Raw genomic sequence first — 19,935 nt, 5'->3', positions numbered from 1 at the left:
GTTTGGGGTCAAGCTTGAGAAGGAGACCTTTTCTGCGCTCGTGCATGACTGCAGCATTGGCATTCCCCAAAAGACATGTGGAACGTTGAACCCATAAAGACAAATCAACTGGGTTAATGGAAGAATTATCCAAACGAGCTGCCTTTGCCTAATCAAAAATGTGAGTCAATGGACCCACAATGTCCAAATGTTTATCCTGGCATGTGGACCATGCCCTTGCAGGGATCCTTACCAAACTTGGTAAGAAAGGTAAGAAGGGAAGGATCAATGGAGGGAGTATTAGTTATTTTCAAGTGCAAGGAAGGACGAGGGCACTCAGAGCGTAGTTTCACCCTAGTTTGTTTATCCAGGGGAGTGCATAGTCTAGAAGCCACGTAATCCCCCACATGGTCCACAGGAAACCATTCCGTGTATTGTGGATGGTGTATATTATTTGTGTCAAACATAGGGACCCCTTCCATGTCAGTAATTGTTAGAGGTTTTGAGGCCTCTTGTGCTGAAAGTTTCGCTTTCTTAGTGGGAGGGGGAAGAAATATGTCCAAGTTAATGTTATCAGATTTGCCTGCATCTGAGTCAGCATCTTGGATGTCATCACCAGTATCAATAATATTTGATATAACAATAGGAGAAGAAATGTACTTGGATTTTTTTGTACATTTTAGAGAGGATTAATTTTCAATTACCCCTCCCTTAAGGGAGGCCTATGAGGAGCCGCGTCCTCTGCCTTTAGTGAGGAACCCTCACCAAACCTTCCAGCGTATGGAAACGTGGGCAGCAGGCTGAAACAGCAGACAAAGCGGAGAGGTGAGGCAAACCGTGAGGAAAAGGCAAAGGAACTTGATGTTTCTCCCAACCGTCGTTGAAAATGACGACTGTTGTGAGAGGAACGTTGAAGGTTCTAAGAAATGAAGTGCACATGTAAGGGAGGCACTTTGAGGAATGCGGCTACAAGCCGTTCTGGAAGAAATGCTAAAAACAGTAAGCACAAGAAGGGCAAAGCACATAAAGTTAAACAGTAGAATACATATACACGATTAATAATGAACAACAAATTCCTCAAATATACTTATCTTGACTGCGAACAGCAAGAAAAGAGGGCTGTTCACAGTCAAGATGAGTATTAAGGGGTATTCTGGCCCGTGAATGGTGCATACCTATGGAGTACATGTTTCTTCCCATTGGCCACGTTTCTTTGCCTTTTGAGATTTGTAGTTTTTCAGTCATGACTGCTGCTAATGAATTAAACAAGAAAAGAAAAGCATAATAGAAGCCTCCGGTCTTGCCATAAAATCGTGTTTATGCCATGAATGTGCAATACAATCTATTCCTCCGAGTAACATGTTTTCCAACAGCAAGTTCCTAATTTGGATCAGGTCCCGATGGATTGTTTGCACATCAAAATCTTATGAAAACTGACAGGTGTTACCAACATTGTGAAACTAAGCAGCATAATCCATCACCCAAATCTATAAACTTCTGAGCCCCCTTTGCAATCCATCGTTCAGTCTGTCTTTATGAACTTTGTATCAGGTCTCAGCCATGGACTTTGCTTCAAAGTCCTGTTTATGTGTAGTATAATGAAACATTCTCCATACCTAGTCTCATTTTCAATTATATTTGCTTGTTGTCTTAGGTGGAAACGGCGGATTCAGATACAGAGAGCAAAAGTCTTCGGGAATACCACTCGGTTGGAGTGCAAGTGGAAGATGATAAACGGTAATGCAGGCAAACAATTTACTGAAATAATTTTTGTGCCCAAATATATTTTGTAGGAATGATCTTTGCAACTTTTTGTTCTCTCCAAGAAAGGCAAAATCTTTTGGCCCAAATGAACTGATACTGTTTTTCTTTTCTCACAAAATATGCATTCCGTGTACATGAATGTATGTACTGGAAAATTGCTTACAGTGCAGCACAGCGAATGTGGGCATCATAGTGTAGCTGGTAAAACGATGGTCTGGCATCTACAAAAGAAGGCATTCATTAGGCTGACATTCAGTTATCCGCAGTAAGCGCCAATGATGAATCACAATGAATGAACTAAAATGGGAACTCTGAATGACTCGTGATGTATGATAGACTAGAATACAATGATTACATGAGGATATGATAATTCAATGCAAAAATGCAACTCTTGCTTGTACAATCCTGAAACGTGCAACTGCAAAAGTTTACCTAAAATTGTAAAGGACATTTAGTTTTTCTGAGGGTACTTCTAGTATAATTTGGCAACTAAGAAATAGTCTTTTGCGCAGTAACACGTTTCAAATAAGTGGAGGTAAGAATTTAGAGTGTGATATAGACGAAAGGGGTTACTCCGTCAAAACGGTCGCAGATATCCTGTCTGCCAAAATGGAAATCTCTCAGAACATAATGGCATTTAGATTTCGGCAGACGGGATATCTGTCACTGTTGTGACGGACTAATCCCTGCACTGAGTTCTAAATCAGGCCCTTAGTCTTCCCAAATTCAGGTACTCACTAATAGAAAATATAGAGTTAAGTAATAAGTGGCATACATGTTACACAGTGTTCCAGTCAGTACTTAATTCTATATGTTTAGGCTGAATGTTTATAACAAATATTAACTACGTAGACAAATGGGAGCATCACAAGTATTTAGTTCCGATATTCTGAAACTCTTAGAAAATCAAGTATGCATGTTACATATGGAATGCCATGTCGCCACAAAAGCTTAGTGTTATACACACACAGTTATCACTCCTAAAGTCATTTAAACAACAAATATACTACTTTCATTAAAATGTGCACTAGTGTGAAAACAAGGTTAGAAAAGGGCATGTGGTATTTATGGTTCCCACCTTCTTTCTACCCTGTCCCCTACAGGCTGAGTAGTGAGACACAGAGGCTTGAGACATAGATGCTGTGGGTTTTATTCTGCATGGCTTTGAACAAAATAACAGGTCAATTGTTTTCTCTCTTCCTCCAGGTCCTGCCCAAGGTAGGCTTGAACTCTTTTCTTCCTGCTTGGCTTGCCAGGAATAACATGTTCCTTACTTAGAGGCCCCAGGTCAGGAGTGATATGGCCCTTAGAAAATCAATAAGGCATGAATCAGTTTCACACTCTCATGGGGTACCTGTTGTCTATTATAGTGCCCGCCATCTTTGTGCTCACCGGTGCTGTGAACGGAGTTAATCATCCTGGATGATTCACACGTGGCCCGCTTTTGACCAAAGCCCCACCCACTAACTCTGAACACCCCCTTCCCGATACTTGCCTTCGGCCATGAGCCTCCAGGGCTGTGGCGTAGGGGCCCACAGCATCCTCCTTTGCCTTAGGAAAACTGGGAGAAGTAGCTACAGCGTGTTCCTCCTTCATAGTGTTTTCTTCCCTCCTTCCCTCCATGGATGGGCCAATGTCTCTCTTTCAAGGTTCTCTCTGATCCAGTCTCCATCTGCTACCTCGCATGTTGCCTCTTGACGTCTCACTCACCTCCTGCAGCCGACAACTCCGTCCCTTCTGGATGGCCTCTTGATAACTACGATGTCCCTAATGTGACGTCACTGCTGCTGACTGGTGCTCTGAATCAGTCAACAGCATGGACTAACACAGTGGCCAACTTGGAATCCCCGAGCTGAACAGTGATTTGACCACAGGGCAGATTCAGAATTTTTTGTTGAAATACATAAATCTACCCTTGACACCTGTTGGATACTCAGCCTACCTTTTTTAGGTTTAAAGATATATACACCCACGTTTAAGAGAACAATAAACATCCTCTCTATTATTTGTGAACATCAAAGACACGAAATACCAAGGATGGTGGGAAAACCAAATAAAGGCCAGGAACATATGCCCAGCGTGTTTGAAGAAAATAAACCAGGCCTAAACAAACAAGCATTAGCAAAGATGAAAAGACTGACTTTTTGTAAATATAAGGGTTTGGAGACATATAAGTGACTTACATTGTGTTGTCCACTGCTGTGTTAAAAAAGAAAATCCCACAATGAAGCAACATCTTAGGCTACAAAAATATGAAAGCTGTCAGGCAAGAGTCTTTCCTGAACAGACTGCATTAGCAAATTTAAGATATACTCTCAAAGAAAAGTGTTATAAAAATGAGCCAGAAGATGACATTTGCACTGTTAGTAGTAAACCTAAAAGGCATGCATTGCAAAATATTGCATAGCTGGAATTGGTGACCAAGGGTCAGTATGCTCATTGTATTTTAAAGGCAGCATTTATGCCTTTTTAGTAAAAAAAAAACTAAAATGCAAAAATATGTTTTAGCAACATCTAAGTTAAACAACTAACACACAGGAGTGATTAGAAAATAGCACTACAGACTAAAGCAATCAAACAGCAGGTACTTGCTAAGATGAAAGCCAGAACCCAACAATTATAAGGTCACATGTCTGCAAAGTAAATATTTCAAAGCACACAAACTGGCTCCAGGAAATGCAAGGTTTTATGTCAGAATATTGTTTAGAAAAATATTATGCTACAAAATATTGTAGCCAAAATATTGCCTTCATAGGTAAGTACAAGTTAACAGTATTAACCTCCACATCTGAGTAAGTACAGGTGTACTGTTCTAATGTTCCCAATGATAATAAGGGGCATATGTATACCTTTTGACGCAAATTCGGCGCAAACCTAACACCATATTTATACTTTGACGCCCGACCCCACGAACGTCAAAATTCAGCAGTGTGCGTCATTTTCTGGATGCGTGAAACCACCTTGTGTTAATGACATGAAAGGTAGGCATTCCCGTCCAAAAATTGACTTTAAGGCATGTGCGCCTTATTTATACTCCCGCGTCATTTTGACACACAGGAGGTGCAGGCCTTAAAAAATGGTGCACAATCTGATGTGCGCCGTTTTTTAACGCCTGGGTAAGGGCAGGCGTTAAGGGACCTGTGGGCTAATTTCCACGGTCTCTGACCATGGAAGTAGTCCACAGGTGCCCTTCCCTGCCCTTAGGGACACACCCTGCCACCCTCGTCCACCCCTGGAGGACACCCATGGATGGGGGGACTCATCCCAGGTAAGTACAGGTAAGTAAATGTTTTTTTTAAGTGGCATAGGGGGGCCTAACTTGGGCCCCCCTACATGCCACTGTGCCCAATGGCCATGCCCAGGGGACAGTAGTCCCCTGGGCATGGCCATTGGGCAGGGGGGCATGACTCCTGTCTTTCTTAAGATAGGAGTCATTTCAATGGGGGTTGTGCGTCAGAAAATGGCGCAAGTCCGGTTAGAGCCATGATCTTAGACTCTAACCTGACTTGCACCATTTGTTGACGCACAACCCCCATTCTTCCATACGCCTGTGTTGCCCGATTAGATTCATTTTTTTTTACTCTAACCAGGCCGCAGCGCCGGCTAACGTCAGTTTATAAATAGGGTGCCCGCCTGGCGCGTTGGAATGACGTTAGCCGGTGGTAAAACATTTTACGCAAACCAGCGCCAGTGCTGGTTTGCGTAAAAAAGTATAAGTATGGGCCTAAGTGTATTGTTTTGTTACTTACAACCATTACAATCAACAATTATGAACAATGTTTAAATTCTAAGTCCAAATGCTTTCAAAGCATTTTCACATTTAAAGATATACTATTACAATCAATCCTCATATGAACAATCTTAAAATACAAGTCAGGTATCTTCCAAGCATTTTACATTTCTTGATACTGCTGGTGCAGACAAATGCTCCAATAACTGATAAAAACAAACTGCAGAGGGCAATATGTAGAGTAGCAGTAGATTTTTATCACCAAAAGTGAGTCTCAAGAGACGGTGGAGCCAGGGTGGCATAGAGGAAAACATGGCGGCCCGCTAAAAAGCGGGCCATGGAGGGGCTCCACGGGTGGCATTTAACGGAGCTGATGAGGCAGGAGGAATGACGGTAGCAGCAGTGGGAGCAATTTTAGCTTACCCGGCCTTCTGAAGGGCTCGTCAAGTTGGAGGGCCCCCTAGGTTCCAGGGTGTCTGGCCGCACTGCGCCGGGGGGGAGGAGCGACGGACCTCAAGCAAGGCAGAGAAGCAGCAGCGCGGATTCCCCTCCGGGGGGAGAAGCTGCAGAGTCAGCACAAGTGTGAGTAGCCTGACGAGGTTTGACGGGGACACAGGCTCGGATGCTCAAGTTACTGTGCTTTCATCTACATTATCAGAGCAGCAGAACATGGATCCTGTTGAGTTTGTTGTGATTGGAGGTAAGAGGTCTGTTCAAGGGGGCCCCCGAATATTCATAAAAGAGCCTGGGGTGCGGAGGAATCCAGGAAGAAGCCTAGTTTATGACTTAGGAAGTGGGAGAAGGATTTCTGGGAGCAAAGAAAAGGCAAAGGACTTCCCAGTTAGGGAAGCACTAAAACTATTACTGGATGCGCAAGGAGTTCACGGTAGAGATAGGAATTGTGACCCACCAAAGTGTAGATGTTCTATTCGGCCAAAGGTCACCCCCTCATTAAGGACATATTTTAGGGTGCTTCCTAAGTCTCAATTAGATGAGTTTGACTCTCATGGACCGGGGGTTCCCGAGTTCGGAGTGTGGGTTCAGACTTGCGTTTTGGTTTAGTTGAATTAGCTGAGATGACAGAGAGGGTTCTCTGTAGAGACTCTCAGGCTACACAGATGACACACACGCTTATTGAGTCAAATAGGTTCTCCCCTTTGGCTGAATTGCTGCGAGGGCAAGGGGAGAAGGAGAATGCTTGTGCTTCCAGAATGCCCCCTCCCGCTCGGGATTCTTTGGAACTTACAGACAAAGACCTGGCAGAACTAGGAGGGGCTACGTATCAAGAATATGTACCCTCCCCACTTCTGAGGATCATTTGGCCATGACCTTATCAGGAACTAAGGAAGAATCAGGACAAGAGCGGGTGGGAAGCCCCAGGAGCCCTATGAACCGCTCAATATCAGAAATCTTGAAAAGTTTGGCTGTTAAAATTAAGGATGGTTTTGAGAAGTCAGGCGCCAATCAACATGAGATAAGGGAATTATGAGAATCATTGGGAAACAAAATGACGACCTGGCACGCTGGACCGCAGTGTTGGAAGAAGAAGAAGTGGGGGGCCCAAAGGCGGAAGTATAGAAAAATAAGGAATTTGTCCAGACCCTGAAAACCGGCGAGGAAAGCATCAGAGGCAAGCTTGAAACCCTGGAAAATCAACAGAGACGTAACAACTTGAGGCTCTTAAAAGTTCCCAAAGGATTCAAAGCTGATGATTTAAAAGGTCTGGTAGTTTGGCTGATTTAACAGGGTTTTCAGGTGGATTTGAAAGATGCAGCAATTAAAAAAGATATTCAAAGAGTGCATCGCAACCCTTTTAAGAGGCAGTTAAATCGAGTATTACCCAGACAAATTCTGGTGTGTTTCCATACGTATACAATTAAGGAAAAAATCCTAGTAGCTGCTCTAAAGAAGAAGTAAATCTCAGCTGAGGGAGCCTCTTTCGAGATTAGGACAGATCTTTCAGGGACAACCCTGAGCAAGCAATGGGAACTAGGAATGAAAATTGAGCCGCTTAGAAAGCTGGGAGCTTCGACGCAGTTGAAATTCCTCGCTACATTGAGGGTGATGGCGAATAATAAAATGTTTCATTTTAAAGATGCAAAGGAGGTGGATGACCTTATTTAAAAGCTAGAGTCTAGCCGATCTTCTTAAATATGTTGTCAGTTATCGTCGCTATTCGCTTGTTAAAGCTCGTTAAAAGTATTTGGACAGTAATAGAATGCCTGGATGAGAGCCCTACAGGGGCGTGTTCGCCCGGAAGAAGAAGTATTGGGGGGGTTTCCTGTGGGGGTTTTGTATTGGTTAGAGTTGGGGGCAGGTATGGGAGGTGGGGAGAGGGGGTCAAGGCACAACAAAAATGGTCCTCAGAATTATAGATATTATGGTGTTTTCAGGGGGGAGCATGTGTGTCACCACAATTTCACCAGGCAGAGGATGGATGAGAAGGAAGATAGGCTCCTTTTTTAAATAATAATGGGTTGCAGGTGGTGAGTAGGCGAAAAAATGTTGTTACAATATATGAAGGATGCTCAGGCGGAGATATTAGAGTTGTAAGAGATACACTTTTCGAGACAAGAGTGTATGGAAGAGCTTAAGCCTTATTGATGGATACAAGGGATAATCTGTTCAGGACAGAGTGGGGGCAGTAAAGGGGTCAAGAATCATCCTAATATCTTCCTTCAGGAGGGCCCGATTGATAGGGCCGGAAGATGAGTTATTGGAAGACTGACGTGTAGGATAAGCCACTTACGGTGGTAGGATACTATGGCCCCTATAAGGATGATATTGCTTCATTAGTAGACCTATTTCAGCCAGCACTTGTTGTTATGTCTTGATCCTATTATTTGGTTGGGGGATTTTAATGTGATTTTAAATTATGACCCAGACAGATCCTCAGGGAGTAGGTCCAGAGTCAATGAGAAAATGTGTCAACTTCTATATGTAATTTCCCAGCTTAGTCTATCCGATATTTGGAGGGAGAGTGGCCTATCTAGAGGATATAGGTTTAATAATAAAAAATATAGGCACCAATCTAGGATAGACTTTGTTCTGAGAGATAGGGATTTGGGCCAGTGCGTGAAGGAGATTTTTCATGTTGGGGCTCACATGTCTGATCATTCTGCTATCTGGTTGAGAATTGGTTTAACCGGGAGGGTAGTTCAGGGGACATGGACACTAGATAGGTCATTATTGTTAGAAGGAGAGATAGTGGCAGAGTGACAAGCTGATGTAAGGGATTTTTGTTTTTATCTCAGTGTGGGTTCTGCCTCGTCAGCCATGGTTTGGGACTCCTTTAAGGCATTTCTTTGAGGGAGGCTAATTAGTGTTGCCTCGTTTAGAAGACAACAATATAAGGAGGATAATAAAATGCTTCATTTTAAAGATGCAAAGGAGGTGGATGACCTTATTAAAAAGTTAGAGTCTAGCCGATCTTCTTAAATACGCTGCCAGTTATCGTCGCTATTCGCTTGTTAAAGCTCGTTAAAAGTATTTGGACAGTAATAGAATGCCTGGATGAGAGCTCTCCAGGGGCGTGTTCACCCAGAAGAAGAAGTTGGAGGAATGGATCCAACAGATAGAAACCACACTGATTAGCCCAGGGCTTGAGGAAGAGGAAGTGGATAACCTACACAGGGCTGGCCTAAGACTGCAAGCTGAGCTAGAGGGGGTGATCGAGGGTAGGGTCAAGAAGAGGTGTGAGGTGTATAGGTTGGAGCAGTTCGAATATGGAGAAAATTGTGGGAAGATATTAGCATAGAAATTGAAAGCTGACAGAGAAAAGAACAGGGTGACAGAGGTTAGAGATGTTAACGTGGGAAGATTAAAAAAAGATAGTAGGGAGATCAGCAAACTCTTTCAAGATTTTTTCTCTGATTTTGTCAGGAAACTATTGCCAGCATTGTTGAGTTCTTCCCTCAGTAAAAACGATTCCCCTTTTCCTTGTACCCACGTTGGTTGCAGCGGCGTACTCACTTCCGGTGGCTCTTGCGGAGACTGTTCTTAGAACTAGTTTCTTCAGGTTTAACTGCCTCTCAAGATGGTGGCCGTAAATACTTGTGAGGTCAGCACTCTAGTATTTCTACCTTAGTCGTATGCTGAAGCTTCCCTCCAGCTGTTTCTCTCTGGGAGCCCTGCACTTCAACTGTCATCCTGAGCAGAATGAGCAGTGTTCCTGAGGTACTTTGTTTCATAGAGAATTCTTCCAGTTGTGAGTAAATAATTATTTTTCTTCTTACGGTGTGCACACCAGCTACTTTTTCCCTTTTGAAGAAGCTGAATTATTTTCCTTCCTCTAACAACTGGCTATCGGTTTGTGAGGAGAATGTGTTTTGGCTTAACAGAGTTTCAAGCAACTGCAGTAGGAATTATTTTGTATTATTTCCAGGCTTGCCAATATATATATGTACGTATATTTTCAAGAACTCTTGCTTTGCAGACTATTCAGTCTTAGAGACGAGCCTCAGTGCTCAGACTAATTCCTAGAGGCTGTGATTGAGAAAACTGAACCTTGAGAAGGAGTTTTCATTTCCTGTAAAAGGCATTAGTAGTTTGTATATTTGTGAACGTTTGAACTGTTCTCCAGAGAACCTTGGAAACTGACTCTTGGAGAAAAGAAGATATTATGTTAACATTGTTCTCTTAGGAGAGGCTAGTCTCTCAAAAGATCCAGGTCCTTCCTTTAAAGAAATCCCAATAAGACGAAAGGTGCATGTTTTCAGAGACACACACTGAATATCCTATCTTCAAGTGGGAACCACAGGCTGGAACTGGATCTGGAGGTGGTCTCTCTTTTTTTATTCCCATTCCCTTTCCCCCCTAGCGGATGTAGAGTTCAGATAAACAGTTAAAGTCTGAGCACCCATCTGTTGGTGGGAGTTGGGTAAAAGCCATCTGCTCCTGTGGAAGTTTGATGTAATGGGTAATCTTCTGACAGATTTGTATGCCGAGGAGTTGGAAGTGCACCCGGATGACGTGACAGTCTGCTTGGAGGGCTCAGGACTGGGGTCTCTGTGCGAAGAGGATAATAGAACCTTGAATGAGCAAATTGAGTTTGAGGAGTTAGAGTTTGCTCTAAAATCAGACAAGGTTGGGTAAGCCCCAGGCCCGATGGGTTGCCATTAGAAGTTTACAGATGTCTGGGAGATAGCATTAAGTCCTTTTTTTGGACTTGTGTAATGATGTTTTAGAGGGGAGAAGTAATATGCCGGTGTCATGGAAAGAAGCAAACATTACGGTGATTCTGAAGCTTGGGAAAGATCTGAGATCTTGCGATGCATATAGACGAATCTCCCTGGTAAATAATGATTATAAAATCTTTGTGAAGGTTATGGCAGATAGGTTAAGTGGGGTCCTGGGCAAAATTATCCATCAAGATCAAAAAGGCTTTATGAAGGTGAGGTGGATGCAGGATTTGACACATACTTTGATAGGCTCAATTGATTTGGCTTTTGCATGCCGGGATCCTTTGGCGATAGTCTTGGTGGATGCCACTAAGGCTTTCCATACAGTGAACTCGGTCTATATGAGGAAGGTTTGTGATTTTTTTTAATTTGGGGAAAAGTTTTATAGGGATGTTGCAGGGGATAAATCAAGACCCTAAGGCAAGGATTCTGGTGAATGGGACTTTATCCACTTCTTTCAAAATTAAAAGAGGTACTAGACAGGGGTGTCCGTTATCACCATTGCTTTTTAATATATATCTTGAGAGCCTTTTGTGTGAAAACTTAGGAGGGATCAGAGGGTACTCCCGTTTCATTGTGGGGTTTGGAGTAAGAAGATTAATATCTTTGCGGAAGATATATTAATATACACATCTGACTGGGCCCAAACTTTAGATGCTTTGAAAGACCAGGTGGGGGTTTTGGGAAGGTTAGTGTTTTTTCTGTAAATAGTGAAAAATCTGAAGTAATGGTGTGGAATTTGGAGGTAACCGGAGTCCCAGTGAAAAAGGAGGTGAAATACTTAGGGGTCACTATAACGTAAGAAATAAATAAAATTGCAGAAGTTAACTTTAAGAACATTTTGAGGGAAACCACGCACCTGATGAAGAAATGGTTTAGTCTTCCCCTTACAATTATAGGACGGGTGAATTTGGTAAAGATGTTGGTCCTTCCTAAATGTTTATTTATTTTCAATGCGGTCCCGTTGATATTTGAGAAACAATGGCTGAGTAAGCTTCAGGGAGAAATTGGTAGCTTTGGTTGGGCCTCTAAAGAGGTACGCATTGCTTGGAGAAAGTTGAGGCGGAAGAGAGAGAAAGGAGGGTTGGCGTTACCTGATGTGCAGTATTATGCGTGGGCTTTTTTTTAAAGAATTCCAGGGAACTACGGGAGGAACCTGGGGACTCTGAGAAGGGACAAACGTTCAAGGCTATGATGGAACTAAATGGTGTACATCCTAAGGGCTTGCTGTATAAGTTTTTCAACCCCAAGTTCAAATACTTTCAAATCTCCAGTTGGTTGAAGTATGTAAAGGAGGAAGTAGGGGTCTCGAACGAGTTGGAAGAGTTTTTATGCTCTAATCCCCCTTCGAGACAGGAGATAACAAAGCTGTACTGGTTGATTATGGAGACAGTGGATGGAGCGTTCTCTCTTCCGAAGAAACTATGGGGGAAGGACCTGCCGGGTCAGCAGCTTATGGATCTATGACAATCTTCTAATGCCCTTTTATACGAGACAGTTCAACCGACATCTTTGAGAAGGAATCACCTTTTCACTATTCATAAGGCCTACTGGACACCTGCAAAACTATCTAGGATGGGGCAAGGAACGGTATTAGCCTGTAAGAAATGTGGTCTTGACAACGTGGAAGATCTTGATATGTTTATGAGCTGCCCCCAGTTGACCAAGTTTCAGAGTAAGGTGGAGGAGGTAATAAGGGAGGTACTTTTGATTAACTGTCAGGTCGGCCCTTCCCTCGTTGGTTTTGGGGTTTTTCAGGAACAAAGACAGTTAACACTTAATAGAAGAAAGATTAAGGTACTCTTTTATATTACTTTGTTGGCTAGATGTGAAATTTGTAGAAAATTGTTGACTGCTTTCCCCCCTGACATTGCTGGATTGGTTGGAGGCGCTAATTTACAACTCTACTTTGGATATGAAGAGGAGGAGGAAGGAGCGGGAACTCTGGGTTCCTATGAGAGATTGTTTGGAAAGTTTACATTATCAGTTTCCCCTCTGCAGGCCTTGCACTGCCTCTGTTCCTAAGCTTGCTTTGTGGATCTTAAGCAACAAACGATCGGTGACTCAGCTTTGTTTTCCGGATAGGAGTCTCCTGGTGACTAAAAGTGGCTGGAGGATGCCTGAGTTCTCTGGGGCCTCCCTTGAGTCAGATTGTGGTAAATGATGGCTAAATGTAAAAAAAAAAAGGAAAAAACAAAGTGAGGGTCAAGAGCCTAATGTTTTCACCTGGAACTAGGTTCTAGTTTATATTTTGCATTTGTCGATATTGCTAGTGTAGACAAGTGCTCCAATGCCTAATAAAGGCAAAGTGCACTGTATAAAATAGCAGCAGACTTTTATCAGCAGGAGTTAGGAACAAGAGTTTAATGTTCTCTGGTGGAACTAACACCTAGCTTGCACAAACTGATTAAAACCATATCAACCAAAACAACCATTGAAATGGCATAACAAAGAGCATCTATGCATTTTGAATAAATGTAATAGGGCAGGAACAAGCAAATTACATCAGTTAATACTAAGGTGAAAGGATTGTGATAGACTTATATCGGTGAAAGATAGGTGCTCTCATTGAGGACTAACATATGAGTAGACTGAATGCATCTTCCGTAATTGGACACAGTGCAAAAAGCAAAGATTTTATTATCAAGCTCAACTGTAAACAAAAATCAGGCAAGCGACACTATGCTAAAGTCCACATTTAAGTACCTGGAAAAAATATGTATCATCAAGGTACATATACATAGTGTTAAGAACAGTATATCTATGCATAGTTAGATAAACATACCTTCATGAGAGTTGGCTTGGCTCCAATAGTTTTGCCATAGCATATTTAGAAAAAAAAGCAATGTGTCAATGTACCAATCCATGAAATGCGCTGCTCTTGATGTACAGCCAATCCAAGCTTTGGCAAACAATGAAAACACATAAAAAGACAATGAAGGCCGACCCTAAGCTCATGCTCTGTCTCTATACCTTATTGTACTTTTGTGAAGAATTAATGACTTGAAGTGCACCAGTTAGTTTTCGCTGTCTGGAACGTGACTTACAAACAACATTGAACATTTAGGAAAAACCTGCAGATGGAATTTGTAAAACAATATTTCACGTTATATGTGTATAACAACACCAGCCGACAATTGTTTCCTGGTTTTGTATCTTAACTTATAGCACATGAGTTATCACAAGAACAAAACACTTTCAATAACATCTAACTACAGCAAATGACCACAAAAAGTAAATGCCCAACACATACATAAAATAAAGGTAAATTAAAACTTCAGACAGACTCAGGTGACAACATCCATCCACAACAAATATCCATTAATCTCTCTAAAAGAACAACACGTATTCAATATACTGAGGCATCAACTACAACCACATAAGTTATTATTTACCATGTCTAAAGACACCCCATTCATACATTGGACTCGCTATTACAACAACGCCATCAAAGGTTGCATACAATCTGACTTAACATTCCATATGTAGAGTGCTTTTCAGTTACTTAAACAATAAAATTCACTCTCATATAAAAGTGATATACATAATTGCAAAAATAATCAAGGGTTTCCCATTCTCAGAGTGTTTTGTCTGGGGGAGGGAGACCACAGTCTTGATGTGAAATGTGTATGATGTGTGAGTGGGTTTTGTTCACCTTCGTTACCCACAATTCAGACACCTTAAGTTATAATTTTATGAGTTAGTGACTGCACAATCTTTATTGACTACAGTGTTGAACGCACTATCCTGTGATGTTTATACACTTGAATAAAGTTTGAAATTGCATGCACCAAAAAGTTGTGAGATACATTTTCATACTGATACATGGAAGTACTTACATTAAACATAGTAATTGCAGGCAACAGAAAATTCATAAAATGGGGCATAGTTCTTCAATGTTTATTCTAATTTATTTTCTCTTTATTTAGTTATGTTATCCTTATTGTCATAGTACAGGTTGGTGGTTCATTTAGTAGAGGCTGTCTATTGTATGATGATTTTTCAGCCAACACGTCTTTGCCCCTTAATTAGGTGTAATTGCTAGGCTTTTTCAAGGGTATAACAAATGTGTGAAGCGTTGTAGATCTAATGCCAAAGCAGTCACAGGGGCTCAAATCACATTTCTAATATAGACGGTTACTGCACGCTTTGTTAGGTCTGATAGGCCACCATGTTTATTAGCATACCAATGAACTACTATATGAACCACTGACCTTTTACTAGCTCCCAATTGAGCAAGCAACAACCATTACCATAACCCGAGATTTAAGTATAAGTAATCCTATAATCTCTCCCCTTAGTAGCTTGGCTTCCCAAAACATTATGAAATAGTATAGCAGCATTAGTGGTCTATATCTCATTATATGATTTCATAAATGAACGCAACAAGGGTCAACAAGGAAATAATCCCAAATCAAGTTCACTTTTATGGAGGTATATGGCCAGCATTAATAAGACAATGATTTAAACAACATTATTTACATTGTACTTGCTGGTTGTGAGGTAGATTGAATCATAGACCAAAACTGTCCCACAACAGAACTTACTATTCAATTCCCACATCTTACTTTCATTGTTTATCAATACATGTTTTCTTGGTCATCCTTTTAGATACAATAATGGATCATAAACCACAGAATCTTTTGGAGAGTTAGAACTCTTCCCAAAGGACCATACAAATACTGCACATTATTACTGGTAGTTTGAGTAAATCTGTAAGGTAGCTATTAATTCATCATGTTCAATGCAGAAAGCGAAAGGGAGTCATAAGTGACATGTAACTGAATGAAAAGAATCACAGCCAAACAAGTGTTGTGTCCAATATATACACTTAGACTTCCATTTAGACCCATCAGTCATCCTGCTTTTGAACATTTATACCTTTGTTATATTGAATTGCGAAATTAAAAAAGACTTATTTTTCCTGAGAGATGCGATTACAATGCTAGTGCCAATATTTTGCAAACATTATGGGGGTCATTACAACCCTGCCGGTCTTTGACCGGCAGTTTCCTACCACTTTAGTCCCTGGGGCAGGGGATTACGAGTCCCCCTCCCGCCAGCCTTTTCATAGCGGTTTGAACCGCCATGAAAAGGCTGGCGGAAATGGGGGTCACAGGGACTGGCATGGGCAGTGCAGGGGCCCCCTGTCATGGCCCCATGCAGCTTTTCACTGTCTGCATAGCAGACAGTGAAAAGTGCGACGGGTGCAACTGCACCCGTCGCACAGCCGCAACACAGCCAGCTCTATTTGGAGCCGGCTCCCATGTTGCGGCCAAAATCCCTGCTGGGCCGGCGGGCAGAAACCAGGTTTCAGCCTGCCGGCCCAGCAGGGATCTCCAAATAGGCCCCGCGGGAGTGCGGCCGCATTGGCGGACGCCCAGCGGTTACCGCCAAGGTTGAAATGAGGGCCTATAGAGGGTATAGAAAATTCCATGGGATTTTGAGGTACACAAAGGACTTCTTTGAAGAAACAAAGATAAATTCCTATTTTTCTACACCTATCATGTAACCAAAATCATGCTTGGTCATGGAAAAAAGCAAAATGATATAAATGAAAACCAGAGCAGTGTAACTTACTGTTGTGCGTAAAGTTTTTGGGTTGGAAAGTGAAATTCTTGTCCTTTAGTGATTCTGTGAAAATGTTCAAAAAGATACTCAATGTGTTTAATAAATTACCTCAGTAACTTAGTTGAGAACATAGAGTGTCTACATAACAATAGATAAATACATGTAATAGAAGTCATTATCATCTTCATAATACAGTGTTCCTCACGATAAGAGCCGTAATGAAAACCATCTCACTGTTACAATATCTATCTCACTATCTCCAGGTGAACCTTGCACATTACTGGAGCACCAAGGAGTGAAGCTTGAGTAGTGGGTACCACAGGAGTACAGTGGCAACCACAAAATTTGTTTTAAAAAAAATAAAAAACTATGGATGGGTGAGGGCCCTCCAAAGAGGGCAGCTGGTCTCCTGTGGTGGGCTTTGATGCAGGGCCTAGCTGTAGGCCAGGCCCTCTGGCCAACCCCCCAGAACCCACTGTGGTGCACGGCCAAAGGGCATGAGTAGCAGGGTTTGGCCACCTGTGAGGACACAGCAGAGTGTGACGTGGTTAAATGCAGGCCTTGTGACCCAGTCCTCGGCTGTGCATGGCTGTTGGTATCTTTGCATGGTGTTTGGGTGCCCACAGGTTTTGGGTGTATGGCCTGGCCGGAGGACAAAAGTCCATATATACCTATTTTTTAACCCATTCATAACCACCCTGAGCACTGCTTTAAACACAAATCTCTCAAAAAATAGCTGAACAGATTTACCATAATTCAAACTTTCTGACAAATTTGGTGTAATTCCATTCAGTTGCTTTCTTGTAATTGCAGCAGACTTTTCCTATGGAAAAGAACATAGGAAATTAACATTTTTGGACCTCCCCCTCTGTTTTTAATTTGATCCCCACTAGATGGATCACCCCAAAATGTTCCAGAAAGGAGCTGAGAAAGATACACTTTTTTTGGAATTATTTTAAAGATTTGTCAAGCGGTGTCAAAGTTATTAGCAAAACAAAACAGTTCTTCCTGGTAGGTGTATAGGTGAAAGATATTTTATTTATAGAGAAAAATACAAATGTTTAAAGAGAAAATCCAAATGTTTGTCCCGTTTCAACATGCAGAAATGTACACAAGTATTTTTTTGATTTCTTTGTGTGCAAGATAAATATGCCCATGTAAGAGTTTCTGGGATTCCACGACAATCTAATCTTGCCAGGCGTACTCCCAGAATTCTTTGAGATTTCCAGCAAAGTCAGAAGTTCCTTAAGCCGATGAGTGTATCTTGCTCTCTATTTGAGTCCTCTCTGTCTGACATTTTTCTATCACACACATATGGCTCTCATAATTTTAGAGGCATGTTTATCTAGGACCTATAAGACATGCATATGGCTTTTACAATTCTATTGTTGAACCTAGGTACCTGCCCTATTGCATCAATGCTCCATGTAAGAGGGTATAAGCTCATCCTGCTAAAGTGCACTGTTTTTAATGTGTCTTTTATACCTTTATATTGAATGAGTGTCAACATAACTCCTGCCTTTATACCCAATGTGTCCCTATTCAAATTGATTTACTTTAAGTACTATAGCTAGAGGGGACCTAATAACATTTTGAAAGCCTTCTGTATGTGTCCAATTTGCCCTTAGAAACAGAGGAAGTGAATATTTCAATGGTTTTCTTAGTATCACATAGAATGCAATGGTGGAAATGGCAAATAAAATCAGAAAATCTTTTTTTTTTCATTCCCATCTGCTTTTGAAATGGGCACTTTTCACTAAATAAGATTAAGAGAATAAAATGAAAGTGATGTCATACTGTGGTGTAACATGTTAATAACATTGTTTGTTATTGTCATTCAGACATGGGAGGTTTAAGCGGTCAAACAGTGTGACGGCAGCAGTTCAGGCTGATCTTGAACTTGAAGGATTCCCTGGAAACATCACTATGGAGGACAAGGGTCTTCAGTTTGGTTCATCATTCCAGCGGCACTCTGAGCCAAACACACCCACACAGTATGGTGCAGTAAGGACTGTGAGAACACAGGGGCTCTTTAGTTACAGAGAAGACTATAGGTCTCCAGTTGACACATCCAACCTGCCTCCACCAGATCCATGGTTGGAACAAACACAGGAGACTGTGGACACAGGCAGAATATCACCATGCCGGCAAGATGGGACTTGGTTTATGAAACTACTGCATGCAGAAACAAAGCGGTTGGAAGGATGGTGTAAAGATATGGAGCGAGAAGCAGAAGAAAATGACCTATCTGAAGAGGGTACAGTATGAATACATTATTGTATTTTTGAAACAAATGTTAAAGCCTGTTACAGAAACTTTCAATAGGTAGGACTACAATGACTTGGTTCAAGTAAGCATAAATAATCTATTGTTTTTAGGGATTGAGGTAGTAGTTTATGAACTTGTGATATTTTTGATGGAGTTTCAAGTACTGCACACTCTTTCTCACACAAAATCTGCCGTATGAGACTTACAATGCCATTGCCTTGCAGCAAGGGGATCAAAAGAGGATTGAAACAAGCACATACTTCTTTTAGTGAGTGCTACAAATTAGAATTTATGTTTTTCCTGCAAATTATTCACTCTTTAAAATTATTCCAAACCAAAGGATTTGGAAAACTAAGACAAAAATAGAGTTTTTGGAAAAATAATTGCACGTTGGTATTGATATTATCAGTCTGTCAAAATGGATGTGCAGACCAGATGGCCCTGGAAGTTTGCCAGCTATCAATGTCTGTTTCTGTAGGTATCCATAGAGACAGTTATTACTTTACCCGATATGAATGTACTCTGTATCATGGTTTCAATATTTAAAGGAATGACTTGTTAGTGAGATAAGTCTTTGCATAGGACATTTTCGGGGAATAAATATCAATTAGTAGCATTTGTTACAAACGGGATAGCTTCTACATGTGCATTGTTCATTTGTTATGTTCACATTGTCACTGCAATCACAAAAGAGGAAACCTCCTTATAGAGGCATTATTTGAAAAGGTAATAGCCCATTATGCAAAGATGTATTATAATATGCTGCAGTAATAGCAAACTGTATCAAAAATATATTCAACAAAGTATCATCTAATAAGGAAAACTTGTCAACATGCAATTTGAAAAAGTGAGACGTTGATTTTTACGCACAGTCCTTTTCTAGTGACTAAGGATTCAATGTGTACCTAAACATATACCTTCTTGTCAGTTGTAGAGATCTCAGCCTTATAGTTTGTTTTTACTTAAGTTAATGATTTTAATCTTAAGCTACTCCCCCACAGTTTCTATGCTTATGTTGCCTGCATGTCTTTTGTTGGTAACTTGTGCTTTGCACTGTAATTGTACCAGAACACTGAAAAGCTCTGCTAGTCTGGGCAGTGGATAACCAAGACTGAAATGACTGCTTTGCTCAAGAAACCTTTGATGCAGATTTCCTGGGCAGGAAAAAATTCCCCTCATATGCAGGTAGGTTATACAGTGTAGATGAACTCAACTAATATGTTTAGGTCACCCTACTTCCTGCAGCTAAATGGACATTTGCGGATGCATGAGGCAAGGAATGTCTGAAGATGGTGCCTAGGGGTGCTACATTCATGCCTGGCAACAACTAGTGGTCATACTTTTGGGTCTTCCATGTCCAATAGGGTAAACATTCTCAGGGGCAGCCTTACTGTCTTTTGCAGCAGTTCCTGCTTGCTCTATTGCAAGCAATCCCACAGTGCA

The 19,935-nt window shown here is 41.4% G+C and overlaps 1 protein-coding gene across 2 annotated transcripts in view; it reads left to right on the top strand.

Moving 5' to 3' along the window:
* DLGAP2 (DLG associated protein 2) overlaps positions 1 to 19,935 on the top strand; it is a 3,577,612-nt gene that overhangs the window by 3,435,122 nt on the left and 122,555 nt on the right. For both annotated transcript variants that reach the window (XM_069235822.1, XM_069235823.1), the window contains 2 exons: positions 1,634 to 1,716; positions 18,066 to 18,481. In XM_069235822.1, the coding sequence (XP_069091923.1) occupies positions 1,634 to 1,716; positions 18,066 to 18,481 (499 nt within the window). The remainder of the gene's footprint in view (positions 1 to 1,633; positions 1,717 to 18,065; positions 18,482 to 19,935) is intronic.

This window comes from Pleurodeles waltl, chromosome 5 (assembly GCF_031143425.1).
Source record: "Pleurodeles waltl isolate 20211129_DDA chromosome 5, aPleWal1.hap1.20221129, whole genome shotgun sequence".
Lineage (NCBI taxonomy): Eukaryota > Metazoa > Chordata > Amphibia > Caudata > Salamandridae > Pleurodeles > Pleurodeles waltl.
This window is presented reverse-complemented; position numbering and strand designations above follow the sequence as displayed.